At 27.1% G+C, this 26,101-nt stretch overlaps 4 protein-coding genes across 5 annotated transcripts; 1 reads left to right on the top strand and 3 right to left on the bottom strand.

The window, feature by feature from the left end:
• Positions 1-2,107: 2,107 nt before the first annotated feature.
• On the bottom strand, positions 2,108-8,303 carry LOC130672716 (sodium/potassium/calcium exchanger 3-like). The gene is made up of 6 exons (XM_057477417.1): positions 7,837-8,303; positions 7,368-7,771; positions 6,702-6,936; positions 5,746-5,913; positions 3,442-3,747; positions 2,108-2,718 (listed from the first exon to the last, which is right to left on the bottom strand). Exons 1-6 carry the CDS (start codon positions 7,916-7,918, stop codon positions 2,390-2,392), a joined length of 1,524 nt encoding a protein of 507 aa, XP_057333400.1. The 5' UTR covers positions 7,919-8,303; the 3' UTR covers positions 2,108-2,389.
• A 4,415-nt stretch (positions 8,304-12,718) lies between these two features.
• Positions 12,719-15,412, bottom strand: LOC130672717 (solute carrier family 35 member B1 homolog). Its single transcript, XM_057477418.1, has 2 exons — positions 14,790-15,412; positions 12,719-13,465 (listed from the first exon to the last, which is right to left on the bottom strand). The coding sequence occupies exons 1-2, from the start codon at positions 15,180-15,182 to the stop codon at positions 12,887-12,889; spliced, it is 972 nt and encodes a 323-aa protein (XP_057333401.1). The 5' UTR covers positions 15,183-15,412; the 3' UTR covers positions 12,719-12,886.
• Positions 15,413-16,308: 896 nt separating this feature from the next.
• LOC130673385 (formylglycine-generating enzyme) lies at positions 16,309-18,678 on the bottom strand. Its single transcript, XM_057478375.1, has 4 exons — positions 17,880-18,678; positions 17,635-17,806; positions 16,621-16,804; positions 16,309-16,542 (listed from the first exon to the last, which is right to left on the bottom strand). The coding sequence occupies exons 1-4, from the start codon at positions 18,448-18,450 to the stop codon at positions 16,384-16,386; spliced, it is 1,086 nt and encodes a 361-aa protein (XP_057334358.1). The 5' UTR covers positions 18,451-18,678; the 3' UTR covers positions 16,309-16,383.
• Positions 18,679-18,738: 60 nt separating this feature from the next.
• LOC130673384 (uncharacterized) lies at positions 18,739-21,473 on the top strand. 2 transcript variants are annotated; one of them, XM_057478373.1, is made up of 5 exons: positions 18,739-18,857; positions 18,968-19,133; positions 19,282-19,526; positions 19,973-20,609; positions 20,735-21,473. In XM_057478373.1, exons 2-5 carry the CDS (start codon positions 18,993-18,995, stop codon positions 21,368-21,370), a joined length of 1,659 nt encoding a protein of 552 aa, XP_057334356.1. In that variant the 5' UTR covers positions 18,739-18,857; positions 18,968-18,992; the 3' UTR covers positions 21,371-21,473. The 2 variants fall into 2 exon arrangements, with proteins under 2 accessions (XP_057334356.1, XP_057334357.1); XM_057478374.1 differs by having other exon boundaries at positions 18,745-19,133; positions 20,009-20,609; positions 20,735-21,471.
• Positions 21,474-26,101: the final 4,628 nt, after the last annotated feature.

Here is a 26,101-nt window from a genome sequence, read left to right as displayed (position 1 = left end):
AAAACCAACATTTGAACTTTTTTTAAATAAAAATATTTGTATAAATAAAAACTAAACAAGAAACACAATTTAAAATTGGCAAGTGACTAAAATAAAGCCTCGATTATAGGCAGTATGTGTGCAATGTTTGAATTAATTAAAATATGAATGTAATGAGTGTGAAGATAAAATGTAAAGAAATAAGCGTGTGTGAATTTTAGTACGCGTATGTGTGTGTCCGAGTGTGTGAAATAAAATTGTTTTAAAATGTTATATATCAAAATGCCAACAATTAAATAAAGTTTTGATCGCGTAAAAATGAGTGCGAAATACTGCTGTGTATATATTAGGGGTGTAAGAATTATTTTTGAATCGAATTATATTGAATATTACTGAGATTCGAAATTCAAATTTAATTCGTCAGTTTTCAAATTATTCGGAAATTTTTGAATTACTTACAAGTTTTCAAATTATTAGAAAAGTACGAAGTGTTCGTAAGCTTTCGAATTATTCGAACTGCAAATATTCAGTATAAATTTTTAACATGAAAATTTTTTTCTAATCTCTGATAAATTAAAAATAGCATATTGTGTGACAAGGGATGAAACAAGACGATTTCAGACTAGGGTGCGGTTGGCTGCCTGAGCCGCAGGCGAGGGCTGACATCACCCGCAGTCTAAAATCGTGTTTTATCCTAAGCCACACATTATTTTTCATGATAACCTGCATCGGAGCTCCAAGATTCAATGTCAGCAGCCAGTAAGAAACAAGTTAATTTCAAAACGATGACGCAAAGAATTGTTAGAGAATGAGACATATGTGATTTACAGTCTCTTATTAGATAGTAAATACGACAAAAATATTATTTTCACTCATTTTTTGATAATTTTATTTGGTTGATTAAAACTGTCACTTAAAAAATGAAATGAGTAAACTGAAGTGACAAGTAAACAAATAAGAGTAATAAGGCTACAAATGATCATTAAATATAACAAATGTCGGGCAGAAACAATTGTTTCTTCCCTTGGAAAAAAACACGCGTGTTTCTGCCCGCTGTATGGAGGTATTTTTGAATTACGAATTCGCTAGTAGTTGTTTGCAGCATCGGCTTGAAATTAAATTGTTTCTTACTGGCTGCTGACACTGAATCTTGAAGTTTCAATGCTGGTATCATGAAAAATTTATTTCGATAATTTTCGAATAATTCGAGTATTTTTAGTTTCGAATCGATCATTATTATTCGATTCAAAATAAATAAGTCGCAATTTCGAATTATTTACACACCCCTAGTATTTATATTATTTAATATTTATTACATTTACCCGCAATCCTTTTATTTGTTAAATAAAATTTCATATAAATTAATTATATTTTATTTTATTTATTGCAATCTTTTAATTTATTTATTCATGGCTTAAATTAAAAGTTTGTTTTTTTAATCTCATGATAATAATAACGTTTGTTCATTAATTTAATATTAAATTAATTAAATATTTATACATTTTATTTATTTTCATCAGATTACTCATTTAATATATCAATTAATTAATCAAATTTACGGATATTTAAAAAATTTGATGAAATAAAAAAAAAAATTCAAAATTACTCGACTTGGTATGGGTACATATTTTTAATAATTAATTAGTAATAATTTGGTAGATGTTTTATTTATAATTAAAACTAAAATCAGTCTTTCATTTATTATAAATTATTGATATATAAATAAATTGTTCATTATTTTATTATTTTTTCTATCGTAATATGATTATATAATATATAAAAAAAAAATTTATTAATTAATTCTAATGTTATAATTAATTATAATATCACGTGGTGTCCAATATGAAAAAATTAAATACATAACATAATAATTTATGAAAGTGATTATAAAAAATATAATATTTCATGATATTAATTACTTTCTTTTAATTTTTAGTTGAACTTTACAGATAATATATATCGAGAATAAGGATTTTCACTAATATAATATTAGTAAACTTTCAGTCATTTATATTTTTAATTTTTATTATTAAATAAATAACAGTGAAGGGTTTGGATACTTTTTAATTCTTATAAAAAAAAAAAAAATGAATTTTTGACTATCAATGATTCTGTTTGTTTAAAATCTACATAAATAATTAAAAAAAATTTTGAATTTATTGATTTTCTAGTGACTTCTAAAAAATAAAATTAAAATTAATGAATTAGTTCAAAGACCTGCTTCATAAATTTTTACTTTAAAAATTTTAAATTGACTAATACTTCAGTAATGATTTTGTCTATTGAAATAAATAGTAAAATTTTTACTAAAAAATATCAGTGAATTTTTCGATTAATTTTTTTTTATAATTAATAAGTGCCAGCACTTATTTTAAATTTATTACAAACTCACTGAAATAATATATATTTATTATCCGTCATCACAGAATATACTCCGTAAGTTAACTGAAAACATAATATTGGACTCCATCATGATAGCAAATGTTAAAAAAAATATATACATAATAAGACAAGCGATACCGACTTTACGATTTAATTGATACTTATAAAACGCAGTGACACCAAAAAATCCCATAACACAAACAACGATAGACATAACACTGTATACTATGGCACCAGACTCAATGACAACATCACTTCTTGTCATAAGAGTTTTGATCATCCATGGTAAGCCCAAACACAATAAAATATCAAGTGTATTTGCTCCAAGTGTATTACTCATAGCCATATCTCCGTTTCCTACAATATTTAAACAATTATTTTACCAAATATTTATTTCAGTTTTTTAATGATAAAAAGTTATCGAAATTATGGTTTATAGTCAAGGTCAATGTGCAAGGTCGTCAAAGAGATCTTTTCAAAATATTTCTTCTTTTTTTTTTTTAAATGACAAAAATTTTTTGTTTACAAATAAAAATTTTAAGTGCTACCAATTAAATTTCGGAATTGCTATTCAATTTGTAGAGAATTTGGCCTTTTTTGCAAGGACTTATTGTAACTTTGATATAACTCCGTTTCATTTGTGTCAACCATCAGTCAATTTTATAATAAAATTTATCTTTTTTCACACTAAGGGCGTAAACTACCGATCATTAGTCCAAAATTGAAAATATAAAAAAATTACTTAAGGTCAGAGATCCAGTACCTGATCACTGATATATATATTTACTAAATTTTACTACATATATATATACAAATACATGGAGTCGAGTACTAGTTCCCTGATCGGGTACTCGGTCTTTTTATAAGAAAATTTACTTTAATCAAATTTATATGATTCTTATAAATTTAACGGTAGCTAAAAATTTTTCCTATTCATCTTGAATATCATTAAAAAAAAAAAAAAAGAATTCACGTATTTGAGTCCTCAAAAAGTTCAAATTTCCTCAAGTACTCCATTTTGCCTCACCCCCTCTACCTTATCTTGTTTCTAAGTTTAATAAAAAGTTTTCAATTACTTACCTTGTCGTGAAAGAATCATAATAGATACAAGTTCAGGCATATTTCCGCCAGCGGATAAAAAAGTTAATCCCATTATAGAATCAGATATACCGAGAGTATCACCAACTACGGTCATCATCCAACTTACTAAATAAGACGAAATAGCTATCCAAATAACGCACATTATAAAAGTTATTGGATACCAATTTTTAAATTTTTTATAACGAGTGTCAGGTATCGTTAAAAATAAAATCAATCTTAATGGCCACGTAAATAAGTACCAAAATTTTTTTAAAAAATTTCCGGTCGGCCGTACAAATGGCGTATCTTGAAATAGAGGATATCATTACTTTAATACTATTTTTATATATGATATATATATATATATATATATATATATATATATATATATATATATATATATATATATGGGTCATTCCACCAAATAAAATTATTTTTACGGGGCGACCCTCGTCGATTTGGTTCAAATTTTGTGGAGTCGTTATGTATATTAAAAAAAAAATTCTCCGAAAATTTGAGCCTTTTATATGCAGCTGTTTCAAAGTTATGATTTTTTGAATTTTTTAAAAATATTTATTTTTAACTTTTTCATTAATTTTTTTGAAGGAAAAATTTTTTTTTTAAAAATGAGCACATAACAGTTTTTCGTAGGAAAAATTCTCAGCTTTCCAATAAAAATATCTGTTTTTCATTTTATGTTACAAAAGACCTTTTAAAATTCGATTAAAGACGAAAAAACGATTTTTATGACTGTGCGGCGCTTGATACATCTAATTTGATATTTTTTTCTGAAAGCTGAGACTTTTTCCCACAAAATATGTGATTTTCACGATGTGCATATTTTTTGTTTGAATTAAATTAAATAAAATATAAACTCTCTATGATTAAGAAACGTTAATTCTTATTTTTTTTGAGGATGTTGATACATTTTTACCACATATATATCCTAAGCTATCAACAATAAGTGAGATAGGGTGCACTGCTTGTGTTTCTTTCACCGTTTATGACTCAAGGTATTGTACGTCTAAAACATTTATTTTCTAAAAAAAAGTCATCATTCCCTGAATAAACCAAACGATTGGAAACGGTTTGTAATGTTAAATGCCCATAAAAAGGGTGATTCAAAAGTATTCAAAGTATTCAAAAGCCTTAAAAAGTATTTAAAATTTTTTTTCCAATCGTTTTAAGTCGTTTCTTTTAATAAGGGATGGTTATAACAGTGAAATCAACGCTGGTAAAATTTTAAATAGCCCGGATGTATAAATTTTGCGGTGTGAGGATATGTTTTCAGGTATGTATCTGCAGTAAAGCTCTAAAAACAAAAATTATAAAACTATTTTTCATGATACCAGCGTCAATGGTTCAAGTCTAGGAATTAGTAATTTGAACTTTGATTCTTGTGTTTTATTCAATAGTGATTTCAGACTATTGATGTCATCTGCGTTAATGACAGTTCTGACTTTGTAATCAAGTTTTATAAAAATTTGTGTGCATAATAAATAGTATTTATGGTTTCTGTTTAACTATAAATTGCAAAGCATAAGTTAGGCGTACACTAATGGTTGATCGCACCATTGGGTTTAATATAACTTGATTCTAACTGGCTGCTGACACTGATAATAATTTTCAATGCAGGTAATCATGAAAAAAATAGTGTGTAACACTAGATGAAACACGACTTCGGATTGCAGTTATTGTCAGCTTTTGCCTACGGCTCGGGCAGCCTACTTTACTTTCTTCTGACATCGTTTTGTTTCATCTCTGGCCACACAATGAACTATTACAGTTTGTTAAAACTATAAAATCAATGACTTGTATTTAAATAATTATTGATTTTGTTCAAACAAAAAATATGCACATCGTGAAAATCACATATTTTGTGGAAAAAAGTCTCAGCTTTCAGAAAAAAATATCAAATTAGATGTATCAAGCGCCGCACAGTCATAAAAATCGTTTTTTCGTCTTTAATCGAATTTTAAAAGGTCTTTTGTAACATAAAATGAAAAACAGATATTTTTATTGGAAAGCTGAGAATTTTTCCTACGAAAAACTGTTATGTGCTCATTTTTAAAAAAAAAATTTTTCCTTCAAAAAAATTAATGAAAAAGTTGAAAATAAATATTTTTAAAAAATTCAAAAAATCATAACTTTGAAACAGCTGCATATAAAAGGCTCAAATTTTCGGAGAATTTTTTTTTTAATATACATAACGACTCCACAAAATTTGAACCAAATCGACGAGGGTCGCCCCGTAAAAATAATTTTATTTGGTGGAATGACCCATATATATATATTAATACATACCTGGCTCAATATATTCTTCAAATTTTTCATTTATTTCCATCTTACAAATTCCATTTTCTACTTCCTTTTTTTTATTACACTGTACACTTTTTCTGTACTCGAATTTCATTTCTCCGTGTACGAATGGTTTGTAAGATCCTATTAACATGTCTTGATTGATTTTAGATTCTGTAATTAGTTTTAATTTGTTATTACGAATTATAATAGTCGGCCTGTTATTTCAAAAGTTTCCAAGTCCACGCAACTTTTATATAAAATTATATTTTTTCAGGGCTATAAATGTCAGTAAAATTCCCTAGGGTAAAAAAAAAGTTGTTTTCTATCTAAATAACGAGGGTAATTTTCTCTCTATGTTAAATTTAAATTGACTCACAAGTTTCTTCGCCAAGTACTACTACAATCCCGAGTCAAAAAACAAATTTGGATTTAAGTCTCAAAGTTCTCGATGAGGTTTTTGAGGATCAATTTAGAATTTTAAGATTGACAACAGTACAGAAAGTTATCCTAGTTTAGTCCTCAGAGTAGTAGATACGACCAATTTTACCACTTTGAGGACTAAACTGGAGAAACATAATCTGGATTAGAGCCTCAAAATACTCAAAACATGAAGGAAATAATTTTATCCGCATTTGAACCTCAAAAGTTCTCTTCCCTCCCTTTTCAATATAAAATTTTTCAAAATCCGAAGTATAACTTTTCATTCATTGAGGATTTTGAGGTCTTAATTATAATTTAAAATCGATAAATTATTCGCATTTAGACCTCATAGTTCTCATTGAGGATTTTTAGTACCAAAGTAGAGTTACTTTCTGGGCGGCAAAAAAATGACGTTTTGAAAATGATGTCTAGCTATTTAAAAGCCAGATTACACCTTAGACTCAAATGACAATGAAATACTTAAAAAAAATTGACGTTTTGAAATAACAAGTTTCTATAAACGATAAAAAAAAACTTACCAGTTTTAACAACAAGCGTTGATTTTTTATTGAACAAAGTTTTTATATACTTGGTAAATTTAATAAGAAATTTATTGAGAAACAATAAAGCGAAATATGCCGTGAATAATATCATTAAAATCATAGCTTCGTACCAAGTGACACGTGAATCCCACATAACAATAACTAATACACTAACAGATATAATATAAATAATACAGTCACGTGATAAAATCCATCCATCTAATTGTATTCCCTGTTAAATAATAAAATATTAATATTATTTAAAAAATATAGTGAATGTTATTGACCTCTTTTTCTTCTTTCTCAACTCAAGCATACCTACTTAGATAAGCTTGTTAAGTGTCATAAAATAATATCACAAATGCATTTAAAAAAAAAAAAATTACTGCCCATAAATAATAGAAATAAAAATAAATATTTAAAATATAAATAAAAATATGGCCCTAAAGTTAGCAGCCAATTAATAATTTTCTAATTTTTTTTCAACAATTTAATTAAAAAAAAATAAAATAAAAATATGCACATGTAGAAAATTTAAAAAACTACAAGTGCAATTTTTAAAAATATTTTTTTCTTTATAATTAATCGTTTAAATTTAAAATCAAAAAATTATTATACGCCGGGTAATTTCAGTATCAATAATTTTTCTATAATTAAAATTACCTGAGCAGCAGATAAAGCACCAAAAGCTGGTGTCGCAAATGTATTAAAAACAGCACCACCTACAACAGTACCAACTCCAAGATCAGATTCTGTTAAAAATGTACCCACAACATTAACAAATAATTCGGGAAAACAACTCGCTGTTGCCAAAAATGTCGCACCCGCAACATCGGCGGTTATATTCAAATCAGCGCAAATAATATCCAATGCCGGTAGTAAATAATCATTGCATACGTAAGCAGTCAGTAGAAAACAATAAAAACCAAAAAATGTATGCAACAAAGCGGCACCTTTGCGTAACTGATCTTTCGTAAATAAATCCTCTGGGAAATCTTTTGCTGAATTTTCAGAACAATTACTTTCAATTATTCCTTCTGTCGAATTAATACCAAGTAATTTATCCCCTGGCAAATCATGTTATTAATTATTTGAATAGTTTTATAAATACCGATTTTTATCTAAATCTTACCTTGATCTTCACAGTCGACGACCTTAAAACCAAGAGATAAAATAATCACAAGACCGAGTAATTGATAGACTCCAATACCCATAATAAAAATAGTAATTTATCAAACTATAGAAATATTTATATTTTATCTATTTTTTTTTTTAAGTTTGAAGTTTGATAGTACTTATGTACGACTATCGATAATTAGTAATTTAATGATAAGAGACAATAAAAAATTAAGTGAGACCTCCGAAAGACAAGAAATTAAACTGTTTCATCGAAAGCGGCCCTATCCTAGTCGTATCGTTAAATTAACTGATTACGATCCCTCCTACTTAACTTTATGGATACACGTATTATCGTTGTATCACTTAGTTATTATATTACTTGAAGAAATATATACGACCAGTCAACTTTTACAGAAATATGTATGTACATATATACATATATTTATATATATATATATATATTATCACTTAAATAAAGTTTAAGTGGTGCAGATAAACATTGTTGTTAAATTTCAAGTTTATGATGTAGCTTAAAAATTTTTTATTTAAATTTATAATTAATTGTTAATGTTCGGAAAAAAAAAATTATTGCAACATTTTTTTTTAATAAAATTTATTTTCACTGTTGTGCATATTAAATTTGAACAACTCTGATTATTACACATTTATCAGTTCTAGGTAAAAAAAAAAAAATGTACGATAACACTTGAAGATTACGAATGCTATTGTATAATAATGCAAATTATTTTGTTTGTTTAACGTTTTAGGGGGCAACAGAAAATGTATCGTCTATTTTATGAATTTTGTTTTTAAGTTAATGATAAAAAAAAAGTTATAGAAAATTAATTACTAAAAAAATGAATAGCTTTACGAAATTATGAAAAATGAGGCACGATGGAAAAAAAAGTCGTGATTTGATAACAAATAAAAATTTTTCTATGGAAATTATGACAATTAGCTCTCTAATTATTTCAAGATTTTAGATAGAAATCTAATTTTTGTCAGCCTCTTAACGCAATTTTATAGGGAGAAAAAAAAATACGGGCTGAGAACTACCGACAATTCGTTGAAAAGAGACGTTTTTGTCTCAAAATTCGAAATTGAGCCAATAGCGGCTTTAAAGAGAAGACTAAATTCAGTTTGCAGAAAAAATTTGTTTTTAGTGTATTAAAATTTTTCTGTAATTTTGAATTTCGTCGGTAGGTTCCAAAAATACCATTGGTGGAAAAAATAATAGTGGAAAAATTACAGTTTCAAATATCAGCGAAGTTCCTCTACTTTGAAACTATAAAAATTACAAGACGTAGCAATTACTACAATTTCATTGTTCAAAATACATTATTCTCTAAAAATGAATTAGTGAAATTCTCGCAAATCAGTGGATAGTCACTATTTCTACAGCTATAAGTATACCACTAATTCAACCAGTGGTATACTTATAGTTCCCAGTGAATATTTACTAATTTTAAGTGAATTACACTGTTTCATTTTTAGAGAGTAGAAACTGTACAATTTGGTATCAATAATTGTAATTTCTTTATTACAAGACGTAGTCTCAATTACTGCAGTTTCAAACTAAAATACTCGAAGTTTTTTATACGAAGGTCCTGTTTTTGCACTAAAAACAGTAATTTTTTCACTGCTTTTTTTTGCATCTATATATTAATATATCACGCTTGGTTACTGTGATAACTTTTGTAAATCTTATCAGATCGAAATAAAATTCGACTCATGTTTATTCTCTGAAAGAATACTTTCAGCGAATTCAAAGATTATCAAAATCAGTTTAAAAGTTAATGAATATTTATCATTTAAAAATTTTAAAACTGCACCTCTATTAATTAAACTCTTAATCATTTTTTTTCTTTAAGCTGTAGACCAATTTGATAAAAGCTCACTGCAAAAAATTCAATTTCTTTTTTCGTTCTCTTTATAGAGATTTCGGGACTCAAATGAAATACTCGTTATCGTAAAATCTTATCAAGACGATATTCTTATAAATCTTAGCAATTTGTAATGAAATTTTGCACTTGATGTTTGATAATTAACTTCTTATTTCAAATCTACATAAATCTCATTACTACAAAATTAGATAACCGTGAATTTTAATGGAAGGTACGAATATATCTCCGTAGATCTAGAATATTTCTTAAAATAACGATAAAATGACTTCCTGTAATCGTTGTTTTTATTGCGTAAAATTGATATCTTTATTTTTATATTTGATAATAAGAAAAAAAATATTGTTTTTGTATACTTAAGATATTAATAAAATTTTTTGGGAATACCGTATTTATTTACTGAGATAAAAATTCATAAAACTACGATACGTTTCAAGTGTTTGCCCCGTGAAATATTTTTATATGAAACATTTAACAGAATTCAACTAAAGATTATTTGTCCATTGATAAATTTATGGTAGCATTCCTAAGCATCAAAATTTTGAGTATTTGAATACAAAAATTTATCAATTTAAAGAAAAAATTACCAAAAATTCAAGGGTATTACATTTATGCTATTCTGCTATCCGTGAAAATTAGAGTGATCCGTCAACAATTTTATTTATTTAGAGTAAGAAATGTACGATGATAGAAAAATAAATATTAGAGATAGTAAAAGAAACAATTGGATTGTTTACATCAAAAGTTTAAAAATTCTAGTAGTATTGTAAACTTTGATAAGTTTATTGATATGCTTCGAAATAAACTTTTGTTTTATCATTTTTTATTGTCTTTAGTCTTTGAATTTATTTTATAAATCAAAAGGATAAATGAGTAGTGAGTCTGTTTATTTCATTGGTCAAGTCCGGGTAAAAATAATTGGCCGAAAATACACCGGAAAAAGGCCGAAAAGGATAAATTCGGCCGAAATGACGTCGAAACCATAGAATTTTATTCAAAGAGGCCTAAATTTGAGCGAAATTTCGATGAAACTGTAGAATTTTATTGGAAGAGATCGAAAACACACTGAAATTTCATCATTCTTAATAAACATACCGAAAATTGATCGAAATTTCGATGATACTGTAGAATTTTATTGGAAGAGATCGAAAACACACTGAAATTTCATCATTCTTAATAAACATACCGAAAATTGATCGAAATTTCGATGATACTGTAGAATATTATTGAGAGAGACTGAAAACACGCCGAAATTTTGTTATTCTTTAATATACAAGCCGAAAAATGACCGAAATCTCACTGAAACTGCAAATATTTTATTAAAAGAGACCGAAAACACGCCCAAAATTTTATTATTTCTAAGAAACAGACTGAAATCTCGCTAAAACTGTAGAATTTTATTGAAATAAGACGAAATTTGACCGAAAACACGCGGAAATTTTATTATTCTTAATAAACAGGCCGAAAATTGAGCGAAATCTCACTGAAACTGTAAAATTTTATTGAAAGAGACCGAAAACACTCCCAAAATTTTATTGTTCATAATGAACAGACTGAAATCTCGCTGAAACTGTAGAATTTTATTGAAATAGGTAAAAATTTGACCGAAAACAAACCAAAATTTTATAACTCTTTATAATCAGACCGAAAATTGACCGAAATTTCACTGAAACTGATAAATTTTATTGAAAGAGACCGAAAACACGCCGAAATTTTATTATTATCAATATACAGGCCGAAAATTGGCAGATAAATTGAGTCAGCCTATTTTTAGTTTTTTAGGCCTAATTATCGGCCATTTTTCGGCCTAACTAATTGTCAGCCTCATATTCATTACCTAGCTCTTTTTCCGGCCACTTTTCGGCTGAGAAAAAATTTTATTAATATTTTGGCTTGAAATATTTTTACCCGGGAACGGTCAAAAAATCTCAGACAAAAAAAATTGGCTAAAATATCACCACTCTCTCGAAATGAATCGGTAGCATGTGTTTATTTAATAAATAATAATTAATTGTAAATAACTTCATTTTTTGTATAAATTTTTATTACACCATTGGAAGAAAAAAAATAAAGATTAAAAATTTTATTTGTAAAAAAATTTTTTTAGTCTTTAACTCAGAAATTCGTTGAATATTTATTTGAATATTGAATACTTTTAAAATTTGATTTTAATTCTTAAACAATACATAGTACAAATCAATTAAACGTAAGTCGAGCATTAAAAATTAAAAAAAAAATATAATGGAAGCACTAGAAAATAATCAATTGTGCCCTTATTTTCAGCTTGAAAATATTTTCATCTTTTCATCACAAAAATCTATACAATTCCATATATTTAACTAATCGATTGAATCGAGCATTAGGCTTTTTTGTATAAAAAATTATATTAATTATGCACTTCTATTGCAATTGTCTTCGGTCATAAAAAATGTTTTGTTTTTCTGCGCTAATTTACTGAACCATAAAATAAATTTTCTTAATTATGTGAAATTTGTTTTCTTAATCAAGCAGCTAAAACTAAAAAAAAAAATCTCAGGAATCCATGAGGACATATAAATATTGGTATGCCCTTTGGGTACTCGGTACCTATTCCAGAAATTATAAGAGCGAATAAAATTTTAAAAAATTAAAAATGAGTAAAATTTGAATTTTTGAATTCTCACACTTCTGGTGCCAAATTTATCAGAAAAAAAATTTTTCTACTCTTATTTTTGGGTATAACTATCAATACATTATTGTCACCTGTAACTCAGTTCGTCTAAAATAATTTATAATTTTCAAAAATATTTAAAGAAATAAATAAATGAAATTGTCAATGATCCTGAAACTAACAGACAATTAACAATTTTCGGATTTTTATTTCAACAAATGTCACAAAAAAAAAAAAAACTAAAAATATGCACATGTAGAAAATTTAAAAAACTGAAGGTGTAATTTTTTCAAATATTTTTTTTTTATAATTTATCATTCAAAAATGAAATCAAAAAATTATTAGACTTCGGTTAACTTCAGTATCATAAAATACAGGCACTATTTCAAGTGTGTCTTGAAAATAAAAAATGACGACCATTTTTTATGACCATAAATAAGTAAATTCTCATAAATTTTTAAATTATCAAATTAATAAAATATTTAAAAATAAAAATTAGCTAATTACAAAATTTATTTACTAATATCTTTTTTAATATTCTTATTTCTCCCATAAACGGCATCTAAAAATAAACCGGAAAAGACAATGAATGTTCCCAGCCATTGTCTAGGTAACAAACTATTACCAAATAGCAACACAGAACCTAGAACGGTAAAAAATTTCCTTGTTGTCGTAATAATCGAACATGGCAACGGACCAAATTCCGATACTGTACGGAAGATAAAGAACTGTCCTAATGCACCAGCAATTGAAAATGACATAATATGTACAAGAGAGTTTGGATGCCGTTGAATAAATTTAACAAATTCAAATAATTCTCCACTTATCGCAATAACGAGCCCACTGAATACCATAGACCAGAAATTCATGTTCAGCATCATGTGTCCAGAGGATGATTTATGTTCAGCTCGCATACGTTCTTGTACTGCGCTCGTTAGACCGTCCATCGTTAATGATAAGATAATGAGTATTTCACCAAACCCAGTCTGCTCAGCTTGTTTTGCTGCTGATGCTTTGCCGTCTTTGAACATAAATAGTACAACTCCAGCGACGATCATGAATGTAAATAAATATTTTTTCATTGAATACGTCTGCAAAATAAATTATTAATATTAGAAGTCATAAATTGATAGTAAATTAATAAATGATCCTGAAGTTGGTAGGCGTCTAATAATTTTTAGATTTTTAAAAATGATAAAGAAAAAAATTGCACTTATAGTTCTTTTGATTTTCTACACGTGCATATTTTTTTTTTATATGAGTGTGAATTAGCAGATGTGAAAAAATTTATAAATTTTAAATAAATTAATAAATGAGTGTAAATGTAACAGACATACGACAATTTTTTAATTACAAAAAAAAAAAATTAAATAATTAAAGTAATAAAATTTAAGAAAATGCATGTACTGAATTTTGAATTGTCTAAACATGCATTTTTTTATTTTTATTTTATAAATATTTTAATATTATTATTTCAAAGTTTTAAAAATTCTCAGATGTCCGCTTAATTTACTGGCATAATTAATTAATTAAAATAATGGAATTAAAAAAAAGGCGCGTACAAATTTTTAAAATATCTAAGTACGCATTTTTTAATTTTTATTTTTCTTACATTTTATTTATTTATTCAAAAATCTCAATTGTCAGCCAAATTTACGCTCATTTTTTTATGATCCTGAAATTAATAGACAATTAACAATTTCCAGATTTTTCATTCAACAAATTAATTACAAAAAAAAAAACTGAAAATATGCACATGTAGTATAGAAAATTTTAAAAACTATAAGTGCAATTTTTTTAATTTTTTTTTTTTTATAATTTACCATTTTGAAAAAAATCCAAAAATTATTAGACGTCATTTAACCAGGATCATAAAAAGAACTAAAAATATGCACATGTAGAAAATAAAAAACCCTACAGGTGGAATTTTTAAAAAGTAATTTATCATTTTTAAAAAAATCAAAAAATTATTGAGTGTGAATGTAGCAAATGAGACAAATAAACGCATTAAAAATTTAAAAATACAGAAACAAAAAAAATCCACATGCCGATTTTCAAATTCTATAAATGCGCATTTTTAAAATTTGATTCGATTTCAATTTAAAAAATTTTTAAAATTGACAATTGTTAAGTACATTCACACTCCCAATTATTAGACGTCAGTTGACTTCAGTATCAAATAAATAAAGAAAAATTATGATTCTGAAGTTGGCAGACAATTAATAATTTTTGAATTTTTTTTTTAACTAATTAATTATAAATAAAAAAAAAAACTAAAAAAATGCACATGTAGGAAATTAAAAAATCTATAAGCGCAATTATTTAAAATATTTTTTTTTTTTTTATAATTTCTCATTTTTTGAGAATTTAAAAGTTAGTAGACGTCAGCCAAATTCAGTATCATAAAAAAATTACCTTTTTTCCTAATAATACTCCTAATAGCATAACAGGTATCGGTTTGCCAGCTTTACCAACAACCTGTGTAGGATAGCTGACAAATCTTAATGCCATATTACTTGATACCATTCCTAATAAATATGTCAAAGCTGAGGTAGCGTAATAAATTGTTTTTGTACTGTCATCATTTTCTTTCATTACTGTCAGTAATAGTACTTTAGCAAATAAATAGTTAACAATACATTGAAAAAATACCAATGCAAACATGTACGTAAATTTTTCATTTTTATTATCATCCCCATAAACACCACGTGTTATTTTTTCTTGCAGCATCGCAAAGTAAAAATAACAAACAAATATCCCGAGCGCGCATATTATTAATTTTGTATTGTTGTGAGTGTTTGCCGTCATTTTTAAGTTATTTTTTAAACCAACTTAACTAACTATAACTAGTTAAATAGAATAACGACACTATTATTGGCGAAGGTATACTTTGGTTTGAGTATGACAGGCGGATTCATCACCATGAGTTAAACCGGCATGTGTGCGTGGCCATCGCTCGTTTGTCGTTTATTGAAATCGTGGATTGTGGGAGTTGGGTCTGTGTTTTGTAAATCTTATTGACACGTTTGTTAACGTAACATATGGAACAAACATATGATTTTAGTTCCATAGTTCGACGATAGGGAACGGACATCTTGTTTTTGCTATCGAGTTCTGGGAATCACTCCAAGATGTCGTTTCTTTGACAGTTTTTGTTTGGATATGTTTTGGTACTTTTACCGACACTTCCTGGGTAAAAAAAGTTCGTTTCAAAAATATTGATGATAGGGAACTTCCAAATTTGAGACCTCAGAACAGTTGATTATTTTTGGAATTTAAAAAAATTTTAAAAACTAAAAAATCTTATGATCCTGCAGCCGATGTCAAATAACTTTTTGATTTTTTTCAAAACGATAGATTATTAAAAAAAAATTATTTACAAAATTGCACCCATAGATTTTTTAATTTTCTACCTGTGCATATTTTCTATTTTTTTTTTTTTTTTGTAGTTGATTTGTTCTAATAAAAATTTCAAAATTTTTTATTGTCTACTAACTTCAGGAAAATTTTCAAACCAAACCTCGTTTTTCCAAAATTTGGATAAGTCAAAAATTGTTCACGATTAATTTGAGTCTTTTTTTTTTCAATTTCAAAAACGTGCTTGTAAAATACTCATATTCAAAATTTCTTTTACTCTGGAATTTTTTTTGTTTCGAAAATTATCAACTCATAGCTAAAATCTGTTTCAAAAATACAAAAAAGTATTTTTCAAAATTGTAATTTATGTCGACTTACTTAAAATTATTAAACGCAAAAATGTAATTAAAATTTATCATCTCATTAAGCTTCGACAGTCTTAAAAATCGTAAACAATTTTTTTCAACATTCGAAATTAATTGATTAAGTTTTAATAGCTTATTTAATTAACGTCAATTAATAAAAATCTTTATCAGTATTTAAGTCAAAAAATTTATCGAACAAAGAAAAATAGTAATTAGTGTAAAATAGTTTTTTATTGAATCCATACATTCCCGATTGATCACCAATTAATAGTACCATTAGCTACTGACTAATTATCATCAGCAGCACATCTAAATCCCAGATTTCCAGCAGATGTGTCTGGTGTATTCTGATGACGAGCCATACATCTGTATCTGAAGCAATAATTTTCATGACAAAGATACGATCCACCTTTTTTTACTTTGTCACTTCCAGTGGCTGGTCCAGTCTACAAATTATATTCTTACTCATAAACAATAGTCATATAAATATATATAAATCAATTATAGATATTTTATAAACATACAGGATTAGTAAGCTTATCTTTTGAATGATTTATAGACCACCAATCAGACGTCCATTCCCACACATTACCAGCAATATTATAAACACCATATCCATTTGGTGGATATTCAGTAACAGGAGCTGTACCTATGTATCCATCTTCCCCAGTGTTTTTATATGGGAAATCACCTTGCCAAATATTTATTCTACATAAAAAATAATGACGGATTAGCCCTGGTTAAACAAAACGATTCACTCAATGTTGAATGTATAATACAGTAGTAAAATTGAATCGTTTCCCGAGCCGAAATTTAAAGCCAAAATTGAGCCTCCTAAGGCGGTTCTTATTTCGGACTTTGGGGATTAAAGTAGATTCTATTCTCATGTTAAATCCCTGCTTAAAAAAATCCGTAGATTCTTATAGCTGTATGTATAAGACACTATACTTAACTATAGCACTTCTCATAGAACTCATTCATTCTTATAAAATCTCTATGGGAATTTGTAAGAATCTATTGGATTCTATGAGATTTTCTAAACAGGGATTAGGTCTGACTTTGGACCCCAAAGTGGTACAAATTTCCATTTTTACCTCTTTAGTGTCCAAAGTCGGGCCTAAATTAGGGTCGACTTCGGACCCCTACAACCTATTCAATAACATTGAATTGTTTCTAGTCGTTTTAAATCGTTTCTTTTAATCAGGGAACTCATTAAAATATTTCGAGTACTCTTTGGTGAAAAATCCTGCTTAGAAAATCTTATACACTGAGCAAAATAAAACTTTTTTCCAGTATATAAATGCTTGTACAGTACCGAGTAAATATTTGTTTAATCTTAGTAATAATTTACTCCAAATGTATTTTCTTAAAATAAGTATAGAAATTCTTAAGTCAAGAAAATATTAATCGAAAGTATATATTTACTATGATCAAGAATATTATTTTGTATAGTACCGAGTAAATATTTTTTTAAATGAAGTATTCATCGGGAAAAGTTTTTTTTTTTAGTGCGAGCGTAAAAAATAAATAAAAATTACCTATGCTTATTATTTGGAGTTAATTTATTACCCCAAGGATATAATCTGTCATCAAGACCACCTTTGCATGTTACCTCCCATTCTGCTTCAGTGGGTAATCTTTTTCCCAACCAATTGCAGTATGCAACAGCATCATTCCATGATACATGTATCACTGGATGATCCATTCTGTCTAAAAAAAAATAAATACAATAAGTATCAATAAAATAAATGAACAATTATAAATCGAAGCGAATTAAAATCACATGTTATATTAGAATCAGGTCCTTCAGGAGTTCTCCATGTTGCCTTATTAACAGGAAGCCACCAAGGTGCTTGAGCAACAGCCTGGTTTATTTTCGACTTGGTTTCCTCACTTATCAATCCATCAAAGACAAACGAGTTACCAAATTTTTCAGCTTCTGTTTTGTAGCCAGTGGCGTTGACGAAAATTTCAAAATTTTTATTACTTACCTCATATTTATCAATATAAAAACTGTTTAAATCAACCGGCCTTTTAGGACCTTCGCCGTCTTTAACAAACACCGGCTTATCGGTACCGATTAAATAAATTCCACTTTTTATTTTCACCATTTCATTTGGCACAAATTTTTGCGCCATTGATAAATAATTATCTTTATCATCATCATCATAATTATCGACCTCTAAATTATTTAATTTACTAGAACAATACTCATTATCATTACTATCACAATTAGCCGGGCGATTTAAATTTTTTCCACAAGGACACTCGTGATTGTTTAGATTTTCATCAGCACAAGTTAATTTAAGTATTAAAATTAATTTAAATATTGTATTTAAAATTGAAATATTCATTTTATTGTAAAAATGTCAATGATAAAAAAAAAAATTATGATCACATAAAACTTTTTAAATTTTGAATACAAGTTAATTTTACTGCGAAATAAAAATTTGTTGATAAGCTTTTATTTTACATTAGATAAAAAATTATGTGTAAAATAAAATAAAAAATTTAATTTGCCTATAAAATATTCTTTTGTCTTTATTTTAAATTTCAAAATGACATATTATTTTATTGCATTTCATCACGTTTGTGGATTAAAAAAAAAAGAGAAAAAAGTTAACGTCAATTGTAAGCAAAAAATTATCAATAATTTAATAAAAATTGTTCTGTAAAAAATAGTAGCCGGCTCTTTGTCGTGCGATGAAATACCGCCAATATTTACGCGGTAAAATTTAAAATTGAATTTATATATATGAAGGTATTAATTTAGTAGATTCATATGTTTTTTATTTGAATAATTTTTAAAAAAAGTCAATTTCATACTATTGAAAAAATTTTTTTTTATTATAAAATATCGATTTTTAATAGTATATATGTGCATGATGATTGGATAATGGTATCATCGATTACATCAATATATGACGTTGACTTTTTCAACAATTTATACGATAATATTTGTTTAATAGCTGATAAAACTTGGGCATTTAATAAAGAAGACAATTATCGTAAATTAAATCAACGCTTGTGGGTTCAGGTGAGATTATTTATTAAAATATCAAACGCTACATAAATTTTTATTATTTTTCACAGCAAATACACGGAATTAATGATAAAAATAAATAATGGATGTTATTTTTAAATAAGTAAATATATGTTATATATATTTTTGTGATAATTTTTAGAATTTTAAGTGGATCGAAAAGTATCACGATAAAAATTTACAACGTCGTGTACGTGACGTTATTCCTGATTCTTTGCTCGCACAGTATGGTAACTATGAGTATAATGAGGCTCGAGAGAATTTATATAAATCAAGCCAGGAAACATCTACATTTCATTGTGAAAATTTACATTCGACGAGTGAACCAACTGAACCATGGATGCTTGATGATGTCGAAAAATTTTTCACCCATTTTACGTCAAAAGAGTGGGTATAATTATGACTATTATGCAAAAGTATCATCTTATTCATTTTTTGATATCAAAAATACAAATATGAATTTTTTTGAAAAGATTTTACTTTATAGCGGATTTCTGCGTTAAAAAAAACGATCAAGTCTCATATGTATAAGACACAAAATACTTCTCGTAGAGCTTGTAAAATTTATGTAAAAATGTATGAGAATCTTTCAGATTTTATGAGATTTTTGAAAAAAATTTATCAAAAATAAATATGTTTATTTGTTTATAAATTAATTTTTCATGAAATTTTTCAAATATTTATTACTAATGACCGCATTATTTATTTTTATTCAAAATAACCGCGAAAAACAGTTTGAAAAATATTTTTTCAAAAATGAATAAAATTTTACTTTTGCATTCCGACCATAATTGCAATTTCGAAAAAAAATATTTTTTTTCTTACATAAAAAGTTTATCATATGAGTTAAAGGGTATAAATTTTAACAGTGAAAATAATATAAAATTCTCAAAAAATAATAATGACGATTACTATTATGATAAATGCTGTCCATTACTTTATACTATTGAAAATGCTGCCGAGTTAGAGTTACAAATGCGTATTGCGAATGACAATGTTAAAAGTCTGTGGAAGCCAACAAAGACAATAGTGCAAATAGCGTCTAATCATGAACAAGTAACACAAGGAAACGATTGTTCACGTGCTAATCAGCATCAGCAGCTGCATGATAATGATCATAAACGGTTGCCAAGTGAACGTTGTGTAAACGATGACGAATCGTGTAGTAACTTTTTACAGTATCCTTCAACTTGTTCATTATCTTCTGAAATAATATCGAAAAATCGATATGCAGAAAAAGATTATAAAGTATTTCAGAAATCATCATTGCCTTTACTGAGCCCAGAAGTACCGGAATTTTTTCCTAAAGAAATGGTCGTAGGGCCAACACGATTAGATATACGCTATGAGTCATCAGTTCCGATCCATTATATTCCATTGTCATCATCGTCCGCTGAGAGAAATTATTATCATGATAAATTATTTCCCGTTAGCAGACCGCAGCTGTCAAACTTCAACGCAATATTTCAAGTAATTATAGTATATTATCATACGCAATATTATTAAGTTATTTATATTCGCGGTTTAGTGAAGCCAATAAAGCTAATAATAAAATATATATAAATCTAAATCAAAACCGACCATTTCAATTATAGAATCCGGGTATTCAACTAGTAACGCCGCCTATTATGACCCCGCTGATCAGGTCACCTCACCAATGGATTCCACGAATAGCTCCTCCCTTACAAATTCAAATTCCTGTTTGTTGTTCAATAGTACCGCATCAAAGTATTACGTCACTACAATCAATCTGTCCAATTAACCACCACCGACCAATTCAATTCAATGAAAAAATAGTACCGGTATCATCATCAAACCAATTTAGTGGCCCATCCGCAATTCCGGTTTATCAACAGCCACCAGAACTGTATCATCATGATTACAAACGTAAATCGCAGGGTGTTGATTTTAATAACTTGATATTGCTTACTAAAAGCGCGATGAAAGTAAGAAGAAATCAGTCGAAAAATCCACAACAGAGTTCTAGTTTTATATTAGAATCGCGTCAACCGAATTTGAAATCTGAAGATGATGTTCTGCAATGGCTGAATAAGGGCTACCCGAAAAGAGCCAAAGAATTTGTAAATATAAATTCGCTTGTTACTGATATACAAGAATTTATCATTAAATCGGATGGTGATGATATTAATGATAATGATACTAATTTGTCGGAACATGATGAAAACGATGAATCAGCAGCACGGAACAAAACTGAGGATACTGAATTATGAAAATTATATTTATGTTAATTATTGTTAAGGTTTGTTATAATGAGAAATGAAGTTAATTTGTTGTTACTATTTTATTACTAAAAACACTTATTTTTTTTAAGAACTTATGTTTATTTTATTTTACCCTTAATTGCGAATTCTAACTGTTTTGATAATTACGCAAATTTCTATCTAGCAACACTGTAAATCGAAGTTCACACTGAGAAAACAATTTATTTGAGCCAAATAAGATTTGTTTCAGGCGAATAAATCCCATTTTTGAATGGACCCAATTAGTGTTTATTTGAGACAAGGGTATGGCTCATTTGAATGAAAAAATGATTTGTTTATAGTTTGGCCATCTATATTTTTCTCAATTTATCTATAAATTGTCTTATTGAGAAGGTTTGCATGTTTAGGTTCCACTATATAAAATTAATGTATTACCGTACGATGGACGGTGTGGCTCAATAAGTTATAGATCAAATTGAACGGAATATAGTATAGTGCCGGATAGCTTAACTGGTAGAGCACTCGGCGTGATACCGACATGTTCTGGGTTCGATTCCCGGTTCAGGCTATCTATGTTTTTCTCAATTTATCTATAAATTGATTTATTGCGAAGGTTTGCATATTTAGGTTCCACTATAAAAAAACGAACAAAATATCAACTAAGATTTTTTAACTATAAACAAATATATATTTGAATGAAATAATCAAATCTATTTATTTGGCTCAAATAAATTGTTCTCTTAGTGTGTTTTAATTTTAAACACCTGAGTATTTAATTGCCATTTAAATACATTGTAGTCACTTTCTAAACGTTTGCAAGTGTGTAGAAAGTGACTACAATGTATTTAAATGGCAACAAAACACTTAGGTGTTTAAAATTTAAACACTTCGATTTACAGTGAATTTATTAAAATAAATAGAAATCCATTAATGAAAAACTATTGATTGAAGTATTTAAAAAAATTTTAATCAAGTTTTTCAACTAATGTAACGTGTTATTATTTATAAATTCTAGTTTATTATTTATTTTTGCACGCACCTTCTACGAACGTCATTATTTTCTGAGGGCGCGATGTAAACTTTACTTCACCCTAGCGTGTATATATCATTAATTTGAGTAGCTATTGAAAATTAGTACTTCAGAGAATATTTTCCAACTACGAAATTAAGTTTAGAAGTCATCTAAATTACGCGTATTATAAAAATATCAACTGAAAAAAAAATCATTTTTCAAAATATTTTATTTCTTATAAGATATTATGCCATTAGAAATTTTCAATTTAATAGATTTTTAGTGCGAAAATTTGACGATTTTATTCAAAATCCTTTTCTTGATCGAAGAAATTTGAGTTCAGCTCAAGTAAATTTTGACTTTCTTCTATCAAGAAAAATATTATTCAACTTAGATATGAAATTGATATTGTAATTTTCATTATTTTACTACTCAAGAAAATATTGTTCTTACAAAAGTTATTTTTTCGTTCAGTTTACACTTGAAATTAAAAAATTTCAAAGTTATATTTTCAATAATCATTAATTTGGTAAAGTTCGTATATCGATTCTAGAACTTAATTATCTCTAAAAGGTATGGAAGCGTTAATGACCAAAATATACAACCCTCGAGCTGTTGAACCAGAAAGTTTTCACAGTCTACGAGTTCTTGAAGCTTAAAAATGTTCGAAAATTGTTTCAGGACTTTGCAAACACATATATTTTTTTTTTTTTAAACAATAGAATTGGAAAAAGCTTGTTTGGAAACAAATGTTGAACAAAGTTACCAAATTATTGGTTATTGTTGCACTAAATAGGTTTATCAAGATTAGAACTTAATTAGTTTTTGCGATCGATCAATATGTGATAGTTTTCGAGTAATCTGAAAAAATTTCATAAGTTTCTAGTAAACTAGTTTTTTATTAATCTAAAAAATTAATGAGATTTCAGTCTCAGCTTAATATATTTTCAATTATCGTGATGAGTATTTGAATCATTGATTTGTTCAGATAAAATCGGGTAATTTTCTGTCGTACATTTTCTAAACGAATCAACCAATTTTAATGAGTTTCGCGGTAATCATCAGAGTTAATCAAGACTGAGGATTAATTAACCTCTGAAATCGATCAGACCACACTGAGAAAAAAAAATTACAGTGCAAATAAAAATGTTATTATTCTAGTTATATATAGTGGCGATAAAATACTTTATTGAATCAAATAAATAATTTGAGATTTACTCAAATTACTTAGATATATATTTAATGTACATTTAATTCAAGGGAATGTTAATCAAGTAAATGCGTTTCCTTGAATTCGCAAGCTATTTTTCTCAGCGCATCAGTTTATGAGTTGATAATTTGATTAAAAAGCGAATAGATATTTGTTAAATTATTTTCAAATAATTGGAAAATAACCACCGATTTATAGAAAATATATCGTGTAAAAAATTATATTTGCACACAGACATTCTTTGGAACGAAACCAACAATGTCTCGTTTCGCTGAAAATTTTTAATTTTCACAGCAGGAAATTTGAAATTTTCACAGTAGGAAATTATAAATTTATTTAAATCTTTTGTTCACAGAAATTGTAGAGCTGAAAACATTTTCATACAGAGCTGTGCATACTTAGATATATAAATTTTATCTTAGTATATACATGCACATATTTACATATATACATACTGATATACATACATATTAATGTGCATGCCTATAAATAGATAAAAAAAAATTCCATTCCATATTATTTTTTAAAATTGAAAGTATAAAATTTTCCATTATTGTAATTTCACATAACCCTCGTCTATCCCATAAAACCTCATCAGCTGTTTCTATTTTAACTCATGAACCCCATCGAGTTCGAAAATGAGAGTTGAAAAATGCTCGTAACGTGACGAGTCAGAATATACACAAACTTTTATTATTTTCTTTAATAATATATTACATATTATTTAGAAAAAGTAAAAAAACATTATACAGAGTACAAAATTTTTTTGTATTTGTATAAAGAAAAAAGTCTGTGTTAAGTATTTAACATTTTTGTGTGTTAATTTAACAAACTGATTTTGTTGTTTGATCAGTTCATTTTTAACACAAAAAATGTTAATTGAAACAGAAGTAACATTTACTCAGTTACTATCCAAACAGATGTTAACACTTTTGAAATGTAACTTTAACACAGAGCGCGTGTTAATTCATTAACAGGGGTTCGCACTTATCTCTCTGTTACACTCAAGTCCACGAACGGTACTATCTTTGTTGCACTTGTGCAGTAAATGGAAACTTTGGCCAAGTTTTTCTCTTCATAAACAAACGATCATTATCAAATAATTGAATCGCACTTCGCTTGATTAGACAGTAGTGTATCGATGTACAGTCTGTATTTTGTATTTAGAGATTTTGTTTGTGAAAAAAACTCAGCCAAAAATATTTGATAACCCCAGTTAACTTAAACAAAAAGAATGTGTTAAATTTACCGTATTCACTTGTTCAGCTTATAAATACATAAATTTTAAAAATAACACAAATAAAAATGTTAAATCAACACTTTACGTGATACAGATAACATTTGAATGTATAAAATTTTATCGTGTGCATGTAAAACAAACGTTTTACATTTATTTATGTTATTTTAACATGTTGTGAGTATTAAAAACAGTTACATACGCATATGTTAAAAGTAAAAATTTTCCAAGAATTCTTTTGTGATGGTCGACATTATTTTTAACATATTTTGTGTGTTGATTTAACAGTAACATATAAAATGTGTTACTTTCGAATAAAATAATATTTTTTACGTTGAAAAAACAATCGATTGCGACAGTTCAAACAAGATAAATACTGTGCGTTAAATTGACACACAAAAGTGTTAAAAATTTAACATACAGAATTTAAACATAGGCTGATTTTACACTTAGACGATTCGTTTTTTACTGTGTAACAGAGAATGTTAGAATTTTTTAGTATTAATCTTTTTACACAAATGAATAATATGTTAAAACATCACAAAATTTGTGTAAAATGTTGTTCTGACACAGTTCTGTGTTAATTTTTACAAAATTTTTTTTAGTGTGCACTTAGTGCCCATCTGTCAAAAATAATTTTTGAGCCGCTCAATATTTTCTAATACAAAATAATACTCATACACAGAAAAAAAAATTATTTCTTGACATAAGAAATTTTCTTCTCGCCTCAAGAAAATTTTTTTTATCAATTTATAATGCAGAAAATTTCTTGGGGTAAGTAAAAATTTTTTGCGCCAAGAAATTCTTTTTTTTCCGTGTAAAAGCTCTTGAATTTCTATATATATTGAAGTCAATAAAAATCTCGACAATAAAATTGAAGCTAATCGATGAATTTCATCGTAAATAAATTAAAAAGAGTAAAGAAGAGAAACAAGGTCAATATTCAAGATAGGGTTAATGGCTAAGTTAATAATATTATTATTTTAAAATACATATTCATAACTTTTTTTATTTTTTTTTATTTGTTATCATTATCTTTATCGCTGTTCGTTATATTAAAATTACCCTGAGTGTAATCAGAAACTTTATGAAGACTTTTAAGGCTCAGTAAAAGTATATAATGAGGGACTTGAACCAGCAGAAAATATTGTTAGGTTGCTTCACGACCGTAAAAAAAAACTACTTCAAAAAAAAAACCATTAATATAACTTAGGGTGGACAGCTGCACGAACTACACCCAAGGACTTTAATAGTAGTAATCCCAGCAACAGACCATTATCT

The sequence above is a fragment of the Microplitis mediator genome, chromosome 8 (genome assembly GCF_029852145.1).
Source record: "Microplitis mediator isolate UGA2020A chromosome 8, iyMicMedi2.1, whole genome shotgun sequence".
NCBI lineage: Eukaryota > Metazoa > Arthropoda > Insecta > Hymenoptera > Braconidae > Microplitis > Microplitis mediator.
The sequence above is the reverse complement of the archived record's forward strand: the minus strand, read 5'-3'. Positions and strand labels throughout refer to the sequence as shown.

Bases quoted from the DNA above. Each gene is read 5' to 3' on its own strand.
- LOC130672716 (XM_057477417.1), bottom strand. From the start codon at position 7,918: ATGGGTATTGGAGTCTATCAATTACTCGGTCTTGTGATTATTTTATCT. The intron at 7,772-7,836 runs GTAAGATTTAGA...ATGATTTGCCAG, and splicing joins CGTCGACTGTGAAGATCAAG to GGGATAAATTACTTGGTATT. The intron at 2,719-3,441 runs GTAAGTAATTGA...TAAATATTGTAG, and splicing joins TATGATTCTTTCACGACAAG to GAAACGGAGATATGGCTATG.
- LOC130672717 (XM_057477418.1), bottom strand. From the start codon at position 15,182: ATGACGGCAAACACTCACAACAATACAAAATTAATAATATGCGCGCTC. The intron at 13,466-14,789 runs GTAATTTTTTTA...TTTATTTTGCAG, and splicing joins GAGTATTATTAGGAAAAAAG to ACGTATTCAATGAAAAAATA.
- LOC130673385 (XM_057478375.1), bottom strand. From the start codon at position 18,450: ATGAATATTTCAATTTTAAATACAATATTTAAATTAATTTTAATACTT. The intron at 16,805-17,634 runs GTAATTTTTATT...TTTTTTATGTAG, and splicing joins ACTCCAAATAATAAGCATAG to AATAAATATTTGGCAAGGTG. The intron at 16,543-16,620 runs GTATGTTTATAA...TATAATTTGTAG, and splicing joins AAGATAAGCTTACTAATCCT to ACTGGACCAGCCACTGGAAG.
- LOC130673384 (XM_057478373.1), top strand. From the start codon at position 18,993: ATGGTATCATCGATTACATCAATATATGACGTTGACTTTTTCAACAAT. The intron at 19,134-19,281 runs GTGAGATTATTT...GATAATTTTTAG, and splicing joins ATCAACGCTTGTGGGTTCAG to AATTTTAAGTGGATCGAAAA. The intron at 19,527-19,972 runs GTGGGTATAATT...TTACATAAAAAG, and splicing joins ACCCATTTTACGTCAAAAGA to TTTATCATATGAGTTAAAGG.